Consider the following 18,441-nt stretch of genomic DNA (forward strand, 5'->3'; position numbering starts at 1 on the left):
CAGCTCCTGACAGCTTTCAACCTGACACTGTTGACTGGCTATGGAAGAAGGGCAAACGCTAGAAGAAGAAGAAGAATTGATGTCATTGTTGTTGGATAGGACAGAGAGAAATGGAGAGAGGAGGGGAAGACAGAGGGGGAGAAAAAGATAGACACCTGCAGACCTGCTTCACCACCTGTGAAGTGACTTCCCTGAAGGTGGGGAGCCAGGGACTCGAACCGGGATCCTTATGCTGGTCCTTGTGTTTTGTGCTACGTGCGCTTAGCCCGCCGCACTATTGCCCAACTCCCTGCTCTTTTTACATGAGCACTGCTCAGTTCTGGCTTATTGTGGTGGCTTATATCTACTACACCTTTTGTGACTTGTTTTCCTTATTTGCAAAATGAGCATTAGGGATATTATGAAGATTCAATACAATGAATACATGAAAGTTACTTAAGCCACAACTTAGCACATAATGTCATGATGTTATTAGTTCATTTTTTCCCCTCAGGTAGGGAAAAATGTCAAATATGTTTTTCTTTTTTTATTATCATCGTATAGAGATTCAAAGGAGGTCTCGAAACTTTACATCAGGCTCAACCTGACACTGTTGACTGGCTACGGAAGAAGGGCAAACACTAGAAGAAGAAGAAGAAGAATCAGATAGAGACAGCCAGAAATCAAGCGGGAGGGGGTGATAGAGAGGAAGAGAGACACCTGCATCCCTGCTTCACCACTCCTAAAGCTTTCCCCCTGCAAGTGGGGACCGGGAACTCGAACCCTAGTCCTTGCGCACGTAATACATGTGCTCAACCAGGTGCACCACCACCTGACCTTCTGAAATACGTTTTTCAGTGCTGAGTTGAACACAATAAAATATTAAGTGGGGGCCAATGCTGATGCACCTGGTTGAGCATACACATTACCATGCACAAGAACCTGGGTTCAGACCCCATTCCCCACTTGCAAGAGGGGAAGCTTCACACGCGGTGAAGGCAGTTGTCTCTCTTTCTCTCCCTCTCTCTCTTTCCCTCCTGTTTCAACTCCTGTCTGTCCAATAAAAGTACATAAAATATTAAGTAACATTTGATAATTTTGTTTTTGCAGATGTTCTCAAACAGTGATGAAGCTGTAATCAATAAAAAACTTCCCAAAGAACTTCTATTACGGTAAGTCTAGTGTTAAATTTTTTATGTGGTTGGTTTTCTTGTGTGTGTGCATATTTGCCTATTTCGAAATTTTTAGTTTTGCTGCTAATTTTCATATGTATAAGTCCATATTAGTTATTTAAATATATCAACTTTTAGTAAGCAGTTTTACTCTATATTTTCTAACTATGGATCAAGTATTTGAACATTTAATTTGGTAATTTCTCTCACCCAACATGTACCTATGTATTATTTAGTTTACTAGTTTTTTTTTTTCCTTCAATGTATTCAGTTAATGTTAAAGACATAGTATATCTTATTATAGTACTGGTTTTTTGAAGAGTAAAAAAACCAACATGCGCTTAACCTACTGCGCTACCACCTGACTTCCATGTTTTCTTTTTTTTTTCATCCTTTTTTCTTTTTTTAATTTCTTTATTGGGGAATTAATGTTTTACATTCGACAGTAAATACAATAGTTTGTACATGTATAACATTTGCCAGTTTTCCATAAAACAATACAACCCCCACTAGGTCCTGTGTCATCCTTTTTGGACCTGTATTCTCCCCCCCCACCCCCCACTCCAGAGTCTTTTACCTTGGTGCAATATGCCAATTCCAGTTCAGGTTCTACTTGTGTTTTCTCTTCTGATCTTGGTTTTCAACTTCTTTTTTAACTCTTTCCATATATTTGTTTTTCCCCACCCTTATTTTTTATGTGTGTATGTATGATTGTATATAGTGGCAGCAATCCAGGGTCAAATGAATGCACATTAGCACTGAACCACTTTCTCAACCTAATTTTGTTGTTGTTGTTTGTTTTTCTCATTTTACAAAGAAATAGCTCAAAGCACTACTCCACCATTTGTGGAATTCTTCCTGTCCCCATGAACTAGAGCCTCCTGCAGTCGGGCACTCTTTATCACTGAGCCGCCTTCCCTGAGTCAACTCCCTATTCCCATCTCTGTTACTTCTTTTGTCACCCGAAGTTGTTTTGGGGGCTCAGTACCTGCACAAGTCCACCACACCCCATGACTATTATTATTATTATTACTATTATTATTATTTTTTTTGATAGAGGGTAACAGAGAAGGGAAGACACTTATAGTACTATTCCACTTCTTGTCAAACTCCCCCCTTTCAGGTGTGAACAAGAGTCTGGATCTGGATCCTTGTGCATAGTAATGTGTGCTCTACCAGTTAGTTGATCCATTTCCCAGCCCTCACCTGTCTGTCTGTCTGTCTGTCTGTCTCTCTCTCTCTCTCTCTCTCTCTTTGTTTTACCTCCAGGTTTATTGCTGGGGCTACATCATGAATCTACTGCTCCCGGAGGCTATTTTTTCCCCTTTTTATTGCCTTTTTTGTTTTATTGTTGTGGTTATTGTTATTGTTGTTGATGTTGTTAGATAGGACAGAGAGAAATGGAGAGAGGAGGGGAAGACGGGGAGAGAAAGATAAACATCTGTGACCTATTTGACCACTTGTGAAGTAACCCTGCTGCAAGTGGGGAGCCAGAGACTTGAACTAGGATCCTTAAACGCTGGTCCTTGCTAACCCGCTGTGCTATCCCCTCCTTTTTTTCTTCAAATGTTAGATCAGGAGATAGCTCATACCGTAGGGCATTTGCCTTACCCTACATGAAGCTTGCTGTGTGTCTCCATCTAAAATAAAAAGAATGGAAAACTTGGCCCTAAAGTGATGAAATGAAGCATACTTTAAAAAATAAAAAAAAGGGTTGGGGGCCACGTGGTGGCACACATGGTTAAGTTAACACATTACAGTGTTCAGGGACCTGGGTTCAAGCCCCAATCCCCACCTAAAGGGGGAAAGCTTCACAAGTGGTGAAGCAGGGCTGCAAGTCTCTCTATCTCCCTCTCTTTCCCTCTTCCTCTCCAGTTCTTCCCCACTCCCCCTCCTCAGTCCTTGGCTGTCTATATCCAATAAATAAAGATTAAAAAAAAAGTTATTGTGCTCAGGGGCATCTACATTTTAAGCTGCTGCTGTGTCCATTATGAGCATAAGCTCAACTTGAGGGTAGAAAGGATATAGTAATAATAAATCTGACATAACCCTTAGCCATCAGAGAATGTTTTTGTTTTTATTTGCTTTCAAGGCTTCACAAGCTAGTTGTTAACTTGCTAGCTGCAAGTCTCTCTATCTCCCTCTCTTTCCCTCTTCCTCTCCAGTTCTTCCCCACTCCCCCTCCTCAGTCCTTGGCTGTCTATATCCAATAAATAAAGATTAAAAAAAAAGTTATTGTGCTCAGGGGCATCTACATTTTAAGCTGCTGCTGTGTCCATTATGAGCATAAGCTCAACTTGAGGGTAGAAAGGATATAGTAATAATAAATCTGACATAACCCTTAGCCATCAGAGAATGTTTTTGTTTTTATTTGCTTTCAAGGCTTCACAAGCTAGTTGTTAACATGGGTGCAGCTTCTAATCTTTCCTTTTTTTTTTTTTTTAAATGGTTGTAGTTATTGATGTTGTCGTTGTTGGATAGGACAGAGAGAAATGGAGAGAGGGGGGAAAGATAGACACCTGCAGACCTGCTTCACTGCCTGTGAAGCGACTCCTCTGTAGATGGGGAGCTGGGGGCTCGAACTGGGATTCTTACGCTGGTCCTTGCAGGTTAAGTGCGCGTGGCACTTAACCAGCTGCGCTACTGCTGGACTCCCCCTAATCTTTCTATGACAGGCGCACGTATACAGCTCCCACCTCTAATCTAGGTTTTCTTCCACCTAGGACCCACATTGGGTCCCCATTACTCTTTGACACCCCCACCTCCATATCCTTGGACTTGCAGCAACAGACAACATACAGTCCAGGTTTCACCCTGTGTTCCACCTATAAGTGAGATCATTTTGTATGAGTCCTTCAAGTTCCTTCCTTCCTTCCTTCCTTCCTTCCTTCCTTCCTTCCTTCCTTCCTTCCTTCCTTCCTTCCTTCCTTTCTATCTTGCCTTCAGGGTTATCGCTGGGGCTCAGCCCTTGCACTGTGAATCCACTGTTATTATTGGATAGGACAGAGAGAAATTGGGGGGGGAAGACACCAGCAGACTTGTGAAGCAGCTGGAGGCTTGAACCAGGATCCTTTTTGCCGTCACTGTGCTACCTTCCACCCCCGAGTCCTTCCAGTTCTATCCAGGATGAGGCAAAGACAGATGATCTCTGGCTTGCTCCCATTTGGGATTTATTACAAATAGTGCTGTTGTGAATATTGGTATACATAGATCTCTTTGGATGGGTGTTTTTGTTCCTTTGGATAGATTTCTAGGAAAAGGATTGCTGGGTCATAGGGTAGGTCTATTTTCAATATTATGAGCTGTCACCAAGCTTTCTTCCACAACGGTTGAACCAATTTACTTTCTCACCAGCAGTGTAGACAGGTTTCTCCCCCAACACACTGCTATCTACCTCTGCCCCAGTTTCATTCCTTTTTTTATTTTTTATTTTTTGCCTCCAGAGTTATTGCTGGGGTAGTAACTCTGCACTATGAAGCCACTGCTTCTGGACACTATTTTTTCCTTTTTGTTGCCCTTGTTGTTTATCGTTATTATTATTGTTGTTGTTATTGCTGTCGTTATTGGATAGGACATAGAGAAATCGAGAGAGAAGGGGAGAGAAAGATAAACATCTGTAGACCTGCTACACTGCTTGTAAAACAGTCCCCTAGCAGGTGGGGGGATCTAACCAGGATCTTTACGCCAGTCCTTGCACATTGCGCTATGTGTACTTAACCAACTCGTTACCGCCCCTCCCCCCCACGTTGCCGCCCACCCTTCCTCCCAATTCCATTCTTTTTATTTTTAAAAAATTTTTAATTATCTTTATTCATTGGATAGACACAGCCAGATAGACACAGCCAGAAATTGAGATGGTAGGGGAGATAGAGAGGGAGAGAGAAAGAGAGACACCTGCAGCACTGCCTCACCACTTGCAAAGCTATTCCCCTGCACGTGGGTACTGAGGGCTCAAACCGTGTCCTTGAGCATTGTAGCATGTGCGCCCGACTAGGTGCGCAACCACCCTGTCCCGCCCAATTTCATTCTATTAAAATTTTTTTTAATATTTTAATTTATTTTCTCTTTTGTTGTCCTTATTGTTTTTCATTGTTGTTGTAGTTGTTGTTATTGATGTTGTCATTGTTGGATAGGACAGCAAGAAATGGAGACAGGAGGGGAAGACAGAGGGGAAGAGAAAGATAGACACCTGGAGACCTGTTTCACCGCTTGTGAAGCTATTCCCCTGCAGGTGGGGAGCCGGGGGCTCAAATCGGTATTCTTAGGTCGTTCCTTGCACTTTGCGCCACTTAACCCACTGCACTACTGCACTCAAACTGCTCCAATTCATTCTTATGTGTGTTTCAAGCCAATTTCCCCTGAACCATTTGTTGAAAAGATTCTCCTTTTTCCATTTAATGATCTGAGGATCCCTTTGTCAAAAATTCATTGTCCATAGGTGTGGGAAAGAGTGAACTATTTATTAGCATGGAAAGAACTGATTACCACTTTGGCACATGCAATATCAAAATCAAAAGGTCAAAATCGAGACCTCATCCTTATCCTTTTCGGTTCAGCGCTTCAGCTGCTATGCCACTTCCTGGCCCAATAAGTTAGTTATTTTCTAGTATCTGGGCAGATGATTAGGAGTAGATTGCAGGACTTGAATGCAGAAGGCTACAGACTGGATCTCTGGCACTGCATGTGCTGGAGTAACACACCAGCTTATTACAGGCTGTCTTTCTTGAAAAATTTAAATCTAAAATAAATTGGTTGCCTTCTAAACTTAAGCTGGGAACCTAAATATCATACTTAATATGATTTCTTTTTTTAAAAATACTTTTCTGTAGTTATTTTATTTTTTTATTTATTCCCTTTTGTTGCCCTTGTTGTTTTATTGTTGTAGTTATTATTGTTGTTGTCGTCGTTGTTGGATAGGACAGAGAGAAATGGAGAGAGGAGAGGAAGACAGAGAGGAGGAGAGAAAGATAGACACCTGCAGACCTGCTTCACCGCCTGTGAAGCGACTCCCCTGCAGGTGGGGAGCCAGGGCTCGAACCAGGATCCTTATGCCGGTCCTTGTGCTTTGCGCCACCTGCGCTTAACCTGCTGCGCTACAGCTCGACTCCCCTTAATATGATTTCTTTGAGGAAATGAGCTTGTACTCTAAATAGTTGATTGGGGGAAAAATGGAGACTCAGGACAGGAAGGAAATAATTTTATATAAATATTAAATATGACACATAAAATGCACTGTATATGAATGCTTACATGAGACTGATTAAGCCATTTGACACTATTACAAATATTAGTAAATATGTCTGGAGCGATTATTAAAATTGAATTAATAGAATATTTATTTAAAATTTTTTTAGGTTTTTAGTTAATTACTAGAAATAACAGATCCCTTGGGAAGGGAAACTGAGTAATTAGAAGACTGAAATATAAGAAAAGCATACTTATATCTAGAAAGTAACATTAATAAAGCACTATCAGTTTTTAATGTTAATTTATTTATTATTGGATAGAGACAGAGAAATTGAGACAGGAAGGCAGATAAAGAGGGAGAGATCTTGACAGAGAAACACCTACAGCTCTGCTTCACTACCTGTGAAGCTTTCTCCCTGCAGGTGGGGACCAGGGGCTTGAACCCAGATCCTCTTGCACTGTAATGTGAGTACTTAACCAGATGAGCCACTTTCTGGCCTCTTTACTATCATTTCATTAAAATTTTACTTACTGTGGTCCAGGAGGTGATGCAGTGGTAAAGCTTTGAACTCTCAAGCAGGAGGTCCCAAGTTCCATCCCTGGCAGCACATGTGCCAGAGTGATGTCTGGTTCTTTCTCTTTCCTCTTGTCTTTCTCATTAATAAATAAATAAAATATTTAAAAAATTTTTACTTATTGATGACAAAGGGAGCAGGTGGGAGAGAACCAGAGCACCACTCAGCTATGTGATACCAGGGATCCTCATCTCTTCTTTAGAAAACTGTTTAGTTTTTTGGCCCAGCTTTTTATTAGGTTATTTTTACTTCTTTTGTCTGTCTGTATCAATTCTTTTTTCTTTATTGCTTTATTGGGGGGATTAATGTTTTCCAATCGACAGTAAACACAATAGTTTGTATATGTATAACATTTCTCAGTTTTAAGGTTGATTTACTTTAACTTACTGATTCTTCTTAGTAATGCTCTAGCAGTCTGGAATGCACTGTTTGCATAATGTGAATTCAGCTAGCAGGACTAACAGTACTCTCTTTCAGAATAGAACCATATGCATTTATTTAAGAGTACCTCTTGAAAAATGAATGTCAGTATTTATAAGACAAAGACTCTTGTGTGTTTTCTATACACTAACTTGTTTCTCAAAGATTCCTTCCAAGGATGATATTGATAACTATGAAAATGACATGAGTGATACAACTGCTTGAGCCCACACTTGCCCTTTTAGCTGTAAAACAAAGAACAGTTTCAGAAAGAGAATTATTATGACCCACAACTATATGCCTATTTTTTCTCAGTCTTTGGGCTTGCTAGGTTGTGATGTTGCATATAATATGTCTGAATTTAAATGGAAAGAATTGACTGGTTTTTGTTTTTGTGTGTGTGTGGTTTTTTTTGGACTGAAAGTGGATAATGATGGTGAGTTGGGGGGTGGGGGGGACTAAGGCTACCACTTGTAGGTATGGCGACTTAGTAGGCCTCAGTGAACTCTAATCATACTTATGGTTATCATTTATTTCAGAGAAAAGATACAATGCACAATCAGCTATGTAAACCAAGTATAAGTTTCTCAAGAGTCCTTTCCCAGCAGAGTCACACAGACTGCTTGTTCTTCAACATTCTAGTAACAAGTTGTGACAACATAAATAAAATGTTGTCTACCAAGGGAACTCATTAGGGAATAGTGGAAACCCTCCCAAAATCTAAGAACTCAGATGCTATTCAAAGCCAACGTTGCAAGCAGACCATTTTAAGGGTAGGATTACTATATTAACTAATGATTTATTTATTATTAATGAGGGGGTAGTAAGGGCAGACAGCATCACTCTGGCACTTGTGATATCAAAGATTGAACTCAGACCTCTTTTTAATTTTTATTTATAAAATGGAAATACTGGGAGTTGGCCGGTAGTGCGGCGGATTAAGCACATGTGGTGCAAAGCACAAAGACCGGCATAAGGATCCTGGATCGAGCCCCCAGCTCCCCACCTGCAGGGGAGTCGCAAAGATAGGAAGGGCAACAAAAGGGAAAATAAATAAATAAAATTTTAAAAAAGAGAAAAAAAATGGAAATACTAACAAAACCATAGGATAAGAGTGGTACAATTTCACACAGTTCTCACTACCAGAACTCCATATCCAATCCCCTCCCCTGATAGCTCTCCTGTTCTTCATCCCTCTGGGAGTATGACCCAGGGTCATTATGGGTGCAGAAGGTAGAAGGTCTGGCTTCTGTAATTGCTTCCCTGCTGAACATGGGTGTTGACTTGTTGATCCATACTCCCAGCATGTCTCTCTCTCTCCGTAGTGGAGCAGGGGTCTGGGGAAGCAGGGCTCCAGGAAACATTGGTGGGGTTGTCTGCCCAGCGAATTCAGGTTGGCATCATGATATCATCTGGAACCTGGTAGCTGAAAAGAGTTAAGATATAAAGCAGAACACATTGTTAATAATCATGGACCCAAAGGCTGGAATATTGCAGATGAAGATTTGGGGTCTCTGTTTTGGAATATTCTATTTTAGGTATATTCCAAGGGGCCCATGGCCCTGCTAGTTTTTGCCTAAGCCTGACATCTAATATGCAGGTGGACCCAGGTTATTGTCTGGGGAAATATTGTCATAGTTGGAAAAAGGGCTAGAAAGCTGGATCAGGGAAGAGAGTAGGTCCCAAATACGGGGAAAGTATATAAATATTGTTAACTATAAGCCTTATTGATTTGGTCTGGGGCCAATATCCAACACAAGAGTCCATGTAGTCTTGTAGGTCTGAGCTCGTATTCTGTGGTCACAGGTCGGAACATTCCAGGCTGCACTGATTTCAGGACCCATCATCCTAGGATGATAGGTAGAGTATGCTGTCTAATCTTCCTTCGGAGAATGAAACATTCCCTACCATTGTTGATCCACATTGAGGGCAAGTTCCTATGGGGATCTATAAAGGGATCCATTATGTTCCTGATGCAGATGAGCAGTGACAGTGGTAAAAGGGATCTGTTAGAGGTCTAGGCCCATCATATCTATGTGGGAATCCCAGGATTCCTTGACTAGGACCTCAGGTGGTGGGGTGGCTTGATAATTGACTAAAGAGTCAGACTTCATATTTGAGAATGCAGTGCTTTAACCTTGGCTGAGATGACCTTGAAAAATTCATCTCTTTTTTTACATTTGAGGATGTGAATTAATTAATTTTTAATTTTTTACTGTCTTTATTTAGTTATTGGATAGAGAGCCAGAAATCAAGAGGGAAGGGGAAGATAGAGAAGGACAGAGACAGAGAGACACCTGCAGCCCTGCTTCAACACTCACAAAACTTTCCCCCTGCATGTGGGGACCAGGGACTTGAACCTGGGTCCTTGGGCACTGTAACATGTACTCAACCAAAAGCACCACTACCCAGCCCCAGGATGTGAGTTTATTTGTTCATGAGATTTATACAAAGTGAACTTTAAAAAAAAAATTTATTTTTTTATTCCCTTTTGTTGTTCTTGTTGTAGTTATTATTGTTGTCGTTGTTGGATAGGACAAAGAGAAATGGAGAGATGAGGGGAAGACAGAGGGGGAGAGGGATAGACACCTGCAGATCTGCTTCACCACTTGTGAAGCGACTCCCCTGCAGGTGGGGAGCCAGGGGCTTGAACCCGGATCCTTATGCTGGCCCTTGTGCTTTGTGCAACATGTGCTTAACCCACTCTACTACCACCTGACTCCCCACAGTGAACTTTTTTTTTAGCATTTTAATGTTTATTTATTTATTTGTTGGGATATTAATGTTTTATGAAAAATTACTTTCAAGGAGACTTACAACATTGATGATTTCTACTAGGTTTCTGTTCAGTTTAATTGCTAGGTTCTCTCCCCACCCCTCCCGTGTGTGTGTGTGTGTGTGTGTGTGTGTGTGTGTGTGTGTGTGTGTGTGTGTGTGTTCTCCTAAGTGGCAAAAGCTGTTAAAGCATCTGCTTCATGGAAAGCAAAAAAGACTAACAAAAATTCTGGAAGGGTCTGTGTCAAATATGGAGGAAAATTTATAATTTTTCAAATTACCTGGATTGAAGACCAGGCACATGAACAAAACCTCTTAGCACTCAAAAAAACTTCCCTCTTTCCCATCTCTCTTTCTCTCTGTCCACATTTCTTTCTCTTTTTTTTTAAAAGATATTATTTATTTATTAATGAGAAAGATAGAACAGAGAGAGAAAGAACCAGACATCACTCCGGTACACGTGCTGCCGGAGATTGAACTCAGGACCTCATGCTTGAGAATTCAGTGCTTTTATCCACTGCGCTACCTCCTGGACCACCCTATTTCTCCTACTTTCTTCCTTTTCATTTTTTAAAATTTAATTTTTTTAATTTATTTATTAGGGGGTTATTGGTTTACAGTTAACAGTAAAATTCAAGTTTGTACATGCATAACATTTCCCAGTTTTCCACATAACAATACAACCCCCACTAGATCCTCCTCTGCCACCATGTTCCAGGACCTGAACACCTCCCCCCCATACACATATACACCCCAGAGTCTTTTATTTTGGTGCAATAGATCAACTCCAGTCCAAGTTCTGCTTACTCTTCTGATCTTGTTTATTCAACTTATGTCTATGAGTGAGATCATCCCATATTCATCCTTCTGTTTCTGATTTATATCTTACTTAACATGATTCCTTCAGGCTCTGTCCAAGATGGGGTGAAGAAGGTGAATTCACTATTTTTTTTTAAAATAAATATTCCCTTTTGCTATCCTTGTTTTATTGTTGTGGTTATTATCGTTGTTGTTATTGATGTCATTGTTGTTGGATAGGACAGAGAAATAGAGAGGGAGAGAGAAAGACACCTGCAGACCTGCTTCATTGCTTGTGAAGCGACTCCCTGAAAGTGGGGATGGGGGGTGTGGCTGAACCAGGATCATTACACAGTTCCTTGCGCTTTGCGCCACGTGCATTTAACCCGCTGGGCTACCGCCGGATTCCCTGAATTCACTATTTTTAATAGCGGAGTAGTATTCCATGTGTAAAGAGACCACAGCTTACTCAGCTCATCTGTTGTTGGACATCTGGATTGCTTACAGGTTTTGACTATTACAAATTGTGCCGCTATGAATATAAGTATGCACAATTTTTTTTGTATGGGTATGTTTGGTTCCTTAGGATGACTCTTCCTTTCTTTCTTCCTTTCTCTGGGATCATGTAAGATACATGGAAATTATGTGCTCTACCACAGAGTTGCATTCCTAATATCTGCTTTTTGTTTTTACTTTTAAAAATCTACATCAGAGGGGGTTGGGTGGTAGCGCAGTGGGTTAAACGCACATGGTGCAAGGACCAGCGGAAGGATCCTGGTTCGAGCCTCCAGCTCCCCACCTACAGGGGGTTTGCCTCACAGGCGGTGAAGCAGGTCTGCAGGTGTCTCTCTTTTCCTCCCCCTCTCTGTCTTCCTCTCCTCTCTCCATTTCTCTCTGTCCTATTTGACAACAACGACATCAATAACAACAACAATAATAACCACAACAATGATAAAAACAGCAAGGGCAACAAAAAATGAAAATAAATAAAAATAAAATAAATCTTTCTTTGTGGACTGGAGAGTGAGCATAATGGTTATGCAAAAAACGTTCATGCCAAAGGTTCTGAGTTCCCGAGTTCAGTCAATACCCAATGCCACTATAAGCCAGAACTGAGCAGTGCTCTGGTCAAAAAAAAGGAAGGAAGGAATAGAAGAAAAAAAAATTATCCTTGTACTTATCCATATATTACCAAGTAAATATGGCCTATAGTATATTGATTAATGGCTTGAACTTTTTGTGTGTTTGTTGAAAAAAAAATTCTTTTTGTGTTTGTGTGGCTTAACACAGCCAATAATTTATAAGTAAAAATCAAGAGGAACCATTTTATTATACAATAAAATTTGTCTCTTTCTAATTTTAGAATATTTTCTTTCCTGGATGTTGTTACCTTGTGTCGCTGTGCTCAGGTCTCCAGGGTAAGAATCATCGATAAATTACAGAAGAAGCTGTTCCTGATACTACCACTGATAATATTAATCTTTGTAGCTAGAGTTTAATTGTAGAACACAAATATTCCAGCCTTCAAGTCAGTTGATGTACTGGACTTAACTATCCATTTTTGTTGGTTAACACTGTTGTCACAAAGCAGTGTGATAAAATACCATGTGTGGGGAGTCGGGCTGTAGTACAGAGGGCTAAGCGCAAGTGGCGCAAAGCACAAGGACCGGCATAAGGATCCCGGTTCGAACCCCGGCTCCCCACCTGCAGGGGAGTCACTTCACAGGCGGTGAAGCAGGTCTGCAGGTGTCTGTCTTTCTCTCCTCCTCTCTGTCTTCCCCTCCTCTCTCCATTTCTCTCTGTCCTATCCAACAATGACAACAACAATAATAACTACAACAATAAAACAACAAGGGCAACAAAAGGGAATAAATAAATAAAATAAATATAAAAAAAAAATACCATGTGTGGTAACATATGCACTCTGCCATGCAAGGCTGCCCATCTCCCTGAATTTATTTTCCATCTACTTCTGAAAAGTTTAAAAACTTATGTAATTTCTTGCCTACTTCTGTTTAAAAAATGTATGGGGAATCTTAAATTTTCAGTTTTAATATTAGCACTGAATATAGGTGGAGGGAAAGATAATCAATTGAAAATATGTAAGGATGAATAATTGGCAATAGGAGAGCATTAATAATATCTCTGTTCTCTGTATGGGACAAAAGATAAAGTCCTTTCTATATCCCAGGTCACTGTATCCTATGTTTTGGTTCAGCAAGCAATGCTGTGGGTAGCATTCATACCAAGGGAAAAGAATACTTTCACTCTCATCTTATTCCCAGTTGAGTAATAAAGTAAAAGGCTTATCTTTCATACTAGAAACTAGAATCTTTAATCATAAATAAAAGATGGCTTAAAAAAATGTTCCAGTTAGAATACAGCATCTGGCTATCATAGCTATCACAACCTGTTGTTTCACCAGACACCTTTTTTTTTTCTTTTTTATTTAAGAAAGGATTAATTGACAAAACCATAGGGTAGGAGGGGTACAACTCCACACAATTCCTACCATCCAATCTCCATATCCCACCCCACTCCCCTGATAGCTTTCCCATTCTCTAGCCCTCTGGGAGCATGGACCCAGGGTCGTTGAGAGTTGCAGAAGGTAGAAGGTCTGGCTTCTGTAATTGCTTCCCCGCTGAACATGGGCGTTGACTGGTCGGTCCATACTCCCAGACCAGACACCTTTTGTAAGATCTTTCATAGCTATTAGTTTCTGTATGTACTTATTATTTTTAATATTTATTTATTGACTTTTGTTGCCCTTGTTGATTTATTGTTGTAGTCATTATTGTTATTGATGTTATCATTGTTGGATAGGACAGAGAGAAATGGAGAGAGGCGGGAAAGACAGAGGGGGAGAGAAAGATAGACACCTGCAGACCTGCTTCACTGTCTGTGAAGCGACTTCTCTGTAGGTACGGAGCCAGGGGCTGGAACTGGGCTTCTTCCTCTAGTCCTTATGCTTTGCGCCACGCGCGCTTAACCCGCTGTGCTACCCGCCTGACTCCCTCTGTATGTATTTATTTATGAGATAATATAATTGGAGAATAATAAAAGTCTGAATCAGAAATAAGGAGTACCTTTTAGAAGTTAATGGAGGTGAGAATTTTCAGTCAATTTAAATTATTAGTAGATTTAATTAAGAGTTTGAGAATTAAAAAAAAAGAATTTGAAAATTGCTGACTCTTCATTTCAGCTTATGTTCACACTGTCTTTTTTTCTTTCAAATAGGCTTGGAATGTTCTGGCTCTGGATGGTAGTAACTGGCAGCGAATTGACCTGTTTGATTTCCAGAGGGATATTGAGGTATAATTACGTGGTGTGTGGCCCCACTTCTCTTGTAAGAAGTAATTACAGCAAGAAACAGATTAGTCCCAACCATATAAATCTTCTTTCCATGCAGAAAGAAACTGTTAAACTTCAGTGCATCTGAACTTCATGGGAATCTACAGTGTTCCCAAGAACTTGGTCCATTTTTGAGAATAAGCAGGATTACTTTAGTGAATTCTTTTTGGTAGTGGAAATTTGACCCTTTGTTTACACATATAAAGAAACCTTTTTATATTTCTTAAAAAATAACAACTTGCTGAGAGTAGTATTTGTGTAAATTTTTTAATCTAAAATAAATTTACATTTGTTGGGAGATAGCTAGTCTGGTAGAACACACTTTATTTAATGTGTGAGACCCAGGCTTGAGCCCCCAATACCACATGGAGCACCTGACATGGTAAAGTGGTGCTGTCATGTCTCTTCTCTTTCTCTCCCTCCCTGTCTATCTAAAATTAAATGGGTTAAAAAAAAGGGGGGGTCTGATTTGAATGGTAGGGCCACACAGGTTCAAAGCCCCAGCTAACATACACAAAATAATAACATACTTTTACAGGAAAATGTTTTATTTTCTCTCTCTCTTTTTTTTTTTTTTGAGGAAAACTACAAAAAATTGTATTATCGAACACTGTTGTAAATATTACTACATATGTTCATGAAATTCCACATACTGAGTTTAAGATAATGCACATATATTTTGTAGCTTTTTGTAACTAATTATGAGTATAACTGTCTTTTAAAGATCTTTTGAAAAATTAGGAGTGCTTCACAAATGTGTGTGTCATCCTTGCACAGGGCCATGCTAATAATCTATTATTCTGTTTTCAGTAGATGTACTGCTGAAGCAAGCAGTATAAATTCTTGAGATCATCATTTTGAAAATTAGGGACCAGATAGTTTTTGTTAAGAATGAAAATGAATAAAGCTTAAATCAGATATTATTATAATTATTTCTAGGGGGAGATATTTTTCTTCTGCTTTCTCCCTAATACTTTATCTCTTAACAAAACTTATTATTTCTAACACATTGAAACTTAATACTTTATGCTTAAATTATTTTTAACCTGAATTTGAGATCTATGGTTTCTGATTTTCTTTTCTTTTTTTTCCTACTGCTGAGCTCTGGCTTATGGTGGTGCAGGGGATTGAACCTGGGACTTTGGAGCCTCAGGCATGAAAAGTCTCTGCATTACCCAGGTTCTGTGCATGGTAGTGTGCACTTTACTGGGTATTTTGCCATAGCCCCAGAAGTAAATATTTAAAGCAACATGGTCCATAAAATTAATCAGCTAATTTTCATTCAGTGTTCATGAAGTCTCTTTTGTATTTATAGTAATAGTACACATTTTGAAGAGGGTATAGAAATTAAATGGAGTTAATGCATAGCTGTACTCCAAACTTTATTGCTTAATTTCAGTGACTGGCTTAAATAGCAGAGTTAGTTCACTTTAGCATAGTGGTGTAAGAGAACTAGAGAGCACTATTTTCTCAAATGCTGAGGCAAAATAATAGCAGTGTTCACTCTAGCCATATTACAAGTTAGATCAGAAAACAGTCTTCACAGTGAGTAAAAATTTTCCTATTTATAATGAGTGAAAGTCCCTTCCTTGTTTATAAAATATTAAAATTGAGGATGTGTTATGTCCAAAAAACAGAGCGGCTAGTCTCATATTTTTTGCTTACCTGTTTGTTTCCTTTTTCACAGGGTCGGGTAGTGGAGAATATTTCAAAAAGATGTGGGGGATTTTTACGAAAGTTGAGTCTTCGCGGTTGTCTTGGAGTAGGAGACAATGCACTAAGGCAAGAACATACTTATTGATTAACTGAACTTCTTGACTAGAGGAAAGAACAGGATCATCTCACTCAGAAAAGACTAAAATAGCTTTAAATTTCCTAAGCTGTTCAGAACCTAGACTTACACGCTACTTTCAGAAATCTAGATTCTCCATTGTAAATGGATCTTTGGAACCTTAAACCTTCGTTTGCTCAAAGTTAGGATCCTTTTAACCATAGTTCACCCCGCCAAAAAAATCAATATTTAAAGTTTATGGTTGAAAATTTCTTCATGTCAAACCATTTATCTTGTTTCTTTTTATAAAGGACCTTTGCACAGAACTGTAGGAATATTGAAGTACTGAATCTAAATGGTTGTACAAAGACTACAGATGCGTAAGTAGCTTGCTTTCCATAGTTGAGTCATAGCCCTTTGTTTTTGACCTATCTAGCTTTATTTTGTTTTTTAAAATATGTATTTATTTATAAGAGAACCAGAGCACCACTGTGGCATTTGTATAGCCAAGGATTGAACTTGGAAGCTTATACTTAAAAAATCCAACAATCTAGCCATTGTGCAACATCCTATACTAACTTTATAAGTATTGCCTTTATTTATTTATTTATAATTTTTTTAAAAAAGGAGACATGAACAAAACCATAGGATAGGAGGGGTACAACTCCACACAATTCCCACCACCAGATCTCTGTATCTCATCCCCTCCCCTGATAGCTTTCCTATTCTTTATCTCTCTGGGAGTATGGACCCAAGGTCATTGTGGGGTACAGAAGGTGAAAGGTCTGACTTCTGTAATTGCTTTTTACCAGAGTTGACTTGTAGTTATGAGTTCCTAAGTTTGATCTTTAGCATCTTATATACCAGAGTAATGTTCTGGTTCTTTGTCCTCTTTTTGTAAACAAACCCAACTCACCTTTTTTTTAAATAAATAAATATATATTTTTTGATTCATGGTGTTGGGGAGAAAAGACAAGTTGAGTATATCTGTAAAAAAGCAATTCATTGTGTATGTATACCACAGCTTTCTCAGCCACTCATCTGTTGTTGGACACCTGGGTTGCTTCCAGTTTTTAGCTATTACGAATTGTGCTGCTATGAACATTGGTGTACACATATTATTTGATATTATTTGTATATGGCTGTGCCACCAGTTGCTTCTGTTCTCTCTGGCCTAAGCTTTTAAGAGTGTCAACATATCAAAGACTCAGCCTATGATCTGTGCATTAAAAAGTTTGAGACATTCAATCAATATTTCCCCTCTCATTAATTAGTGATTTATATGACTGCAAATTAATAGGAGTGTACATAAACACTATTCCCACCACCAAAAGACTGTGTCCCACCCCACCTCTTCTACCCTCCCATGAAGCCAAACATACACCCTCACCCTTAACCCAGGTTTTTTTTTTTTTTTTTAATTTTTTAATATTTATTTATTTTCCATTTTGTTGCCCTTGTTTAACATTGTTGTGGTTATTGATGTCGTTGTTGTTGGATAGGACAGAGAGGAGGGGAAGACAGAGAGGGGGAGAGAGAGAGACACCTGCAGACCTGCTTCACCACTTGTGAAGTGACTCCCATGCAGGTGGGGAGCCGGAGGCTCGAACTGGGATCCTTATGCCGTTCCTTGCGCTTTGTGTCACGTGCGCTTAACCCGCTGTGCCACTGCCCAACTCCCATTAACTCAGGGTTTTTACTTTGGTGCCTTACTCCAAATTCAGTCAAATCCTGCTTTGAGTTTCCCTTTCTGTTCTTCTTTCTCAAGTTCTGTTTATGAGTGGGATCATCCCATACTCGTCTTTATCTTTCTGACTTAGCTCGCTTAACATAATTCCTTCTAGCTCCATCCAAGATGGAAATAAAGGATATATCAATCTTCAAATTCATTTATTAAGAAAAGATGGAAATACTTTGCAAGTCATTCTATGAGACCAATATTTCTCTGATGCCAAACTTAAAACAGAGACATTACAATAAAATGAAATCTATTGATCAATATTTCTCAGGAAGAGAGATGCAAAAATACACATTTTGACAGACTGACTTCAATAACAAGTAAAAGGATTAGAGTATAAGCAAGTGTGACTTACCCTGAAATGCAGATTTGGTTGGAACAGCTCAAGATGGATTAATGTGTTAACTCACAGTAATTATAACCAGTGATCCAGTGGACTGTTAAACATGCAGTCTCAAGTTCAAGCCCCAATGTTGCATGTGCCAGAATGTTGCTCTGGTTTGTGTTTTTCCTCTCTCCTGTCCCCTCTCCTTCTTCCTTCACTCTCTCCCATTAATGTATAAACGTTAAAGATAATAATAAAGAATAAACTAGTAGTAGCTTGAGAAGTGGTGCAGTCGATAAAGCTTAAACTCTCAAGATGAGGCATCCCATGTGCCAAAATGATGCTCTGGT

General features: G+C 39.4%; 1 protein-coding gene and 1 pseudogene across 1 annotated transcript in view; one reads left to right on the forward strand and one right to left on the reverse strand.

Annotated features, from left to right (window-relative positions):
• FBXL20 (F-box and leucine rich repeat protein 20) overlaps positions 1-18,441 on the forward strand; it is an 86,072-nt gene that overhangs the window by 34,112 nt on the left and 33,519 nt on the right. The window contains exons 3-7 of the mRNA XM_007530936.2: positions 1,090-1,151; positions 12,270-12,324; positions 14,144-14,218; positions 15,945-16,039; positions 16,340-16,408. Of these exons, the coding sequence (XP_007530998.2) occupies positions 1,090-1,151; positions 12,270-12,324; positions 14,144-14,218; positions 15,945-16,039; positions 16,340-16,408 (356 nt within the window). The remainder of the gene's footprint in view (positions 1-1,089; positions 1,152-12,269; positions 12,325-14,143; positions 14,219-15,944; positions 16,040-16,339; positions 16,409-18,441) is intronic.
• LOC132542267 (U6 spliceosomal RNA) lies at positions 14,990-15,087 on the reverse strand (annotated as a pseudogene).

The sequence above is a fragment of the Erinaceus europaeus genome, chromosome 12 (genome assembly GCF_950295315.1).
Source record: "Erinaceus europaeus chromosome 12, mEriEur2.1, whole genome shotgun sequence".
NCBI lineage: Eukaryota > Metazoa > Chordata > Mammalia > Eulipotyphla > Erinaceidae > Erinaceus > Erinaceus europaeus.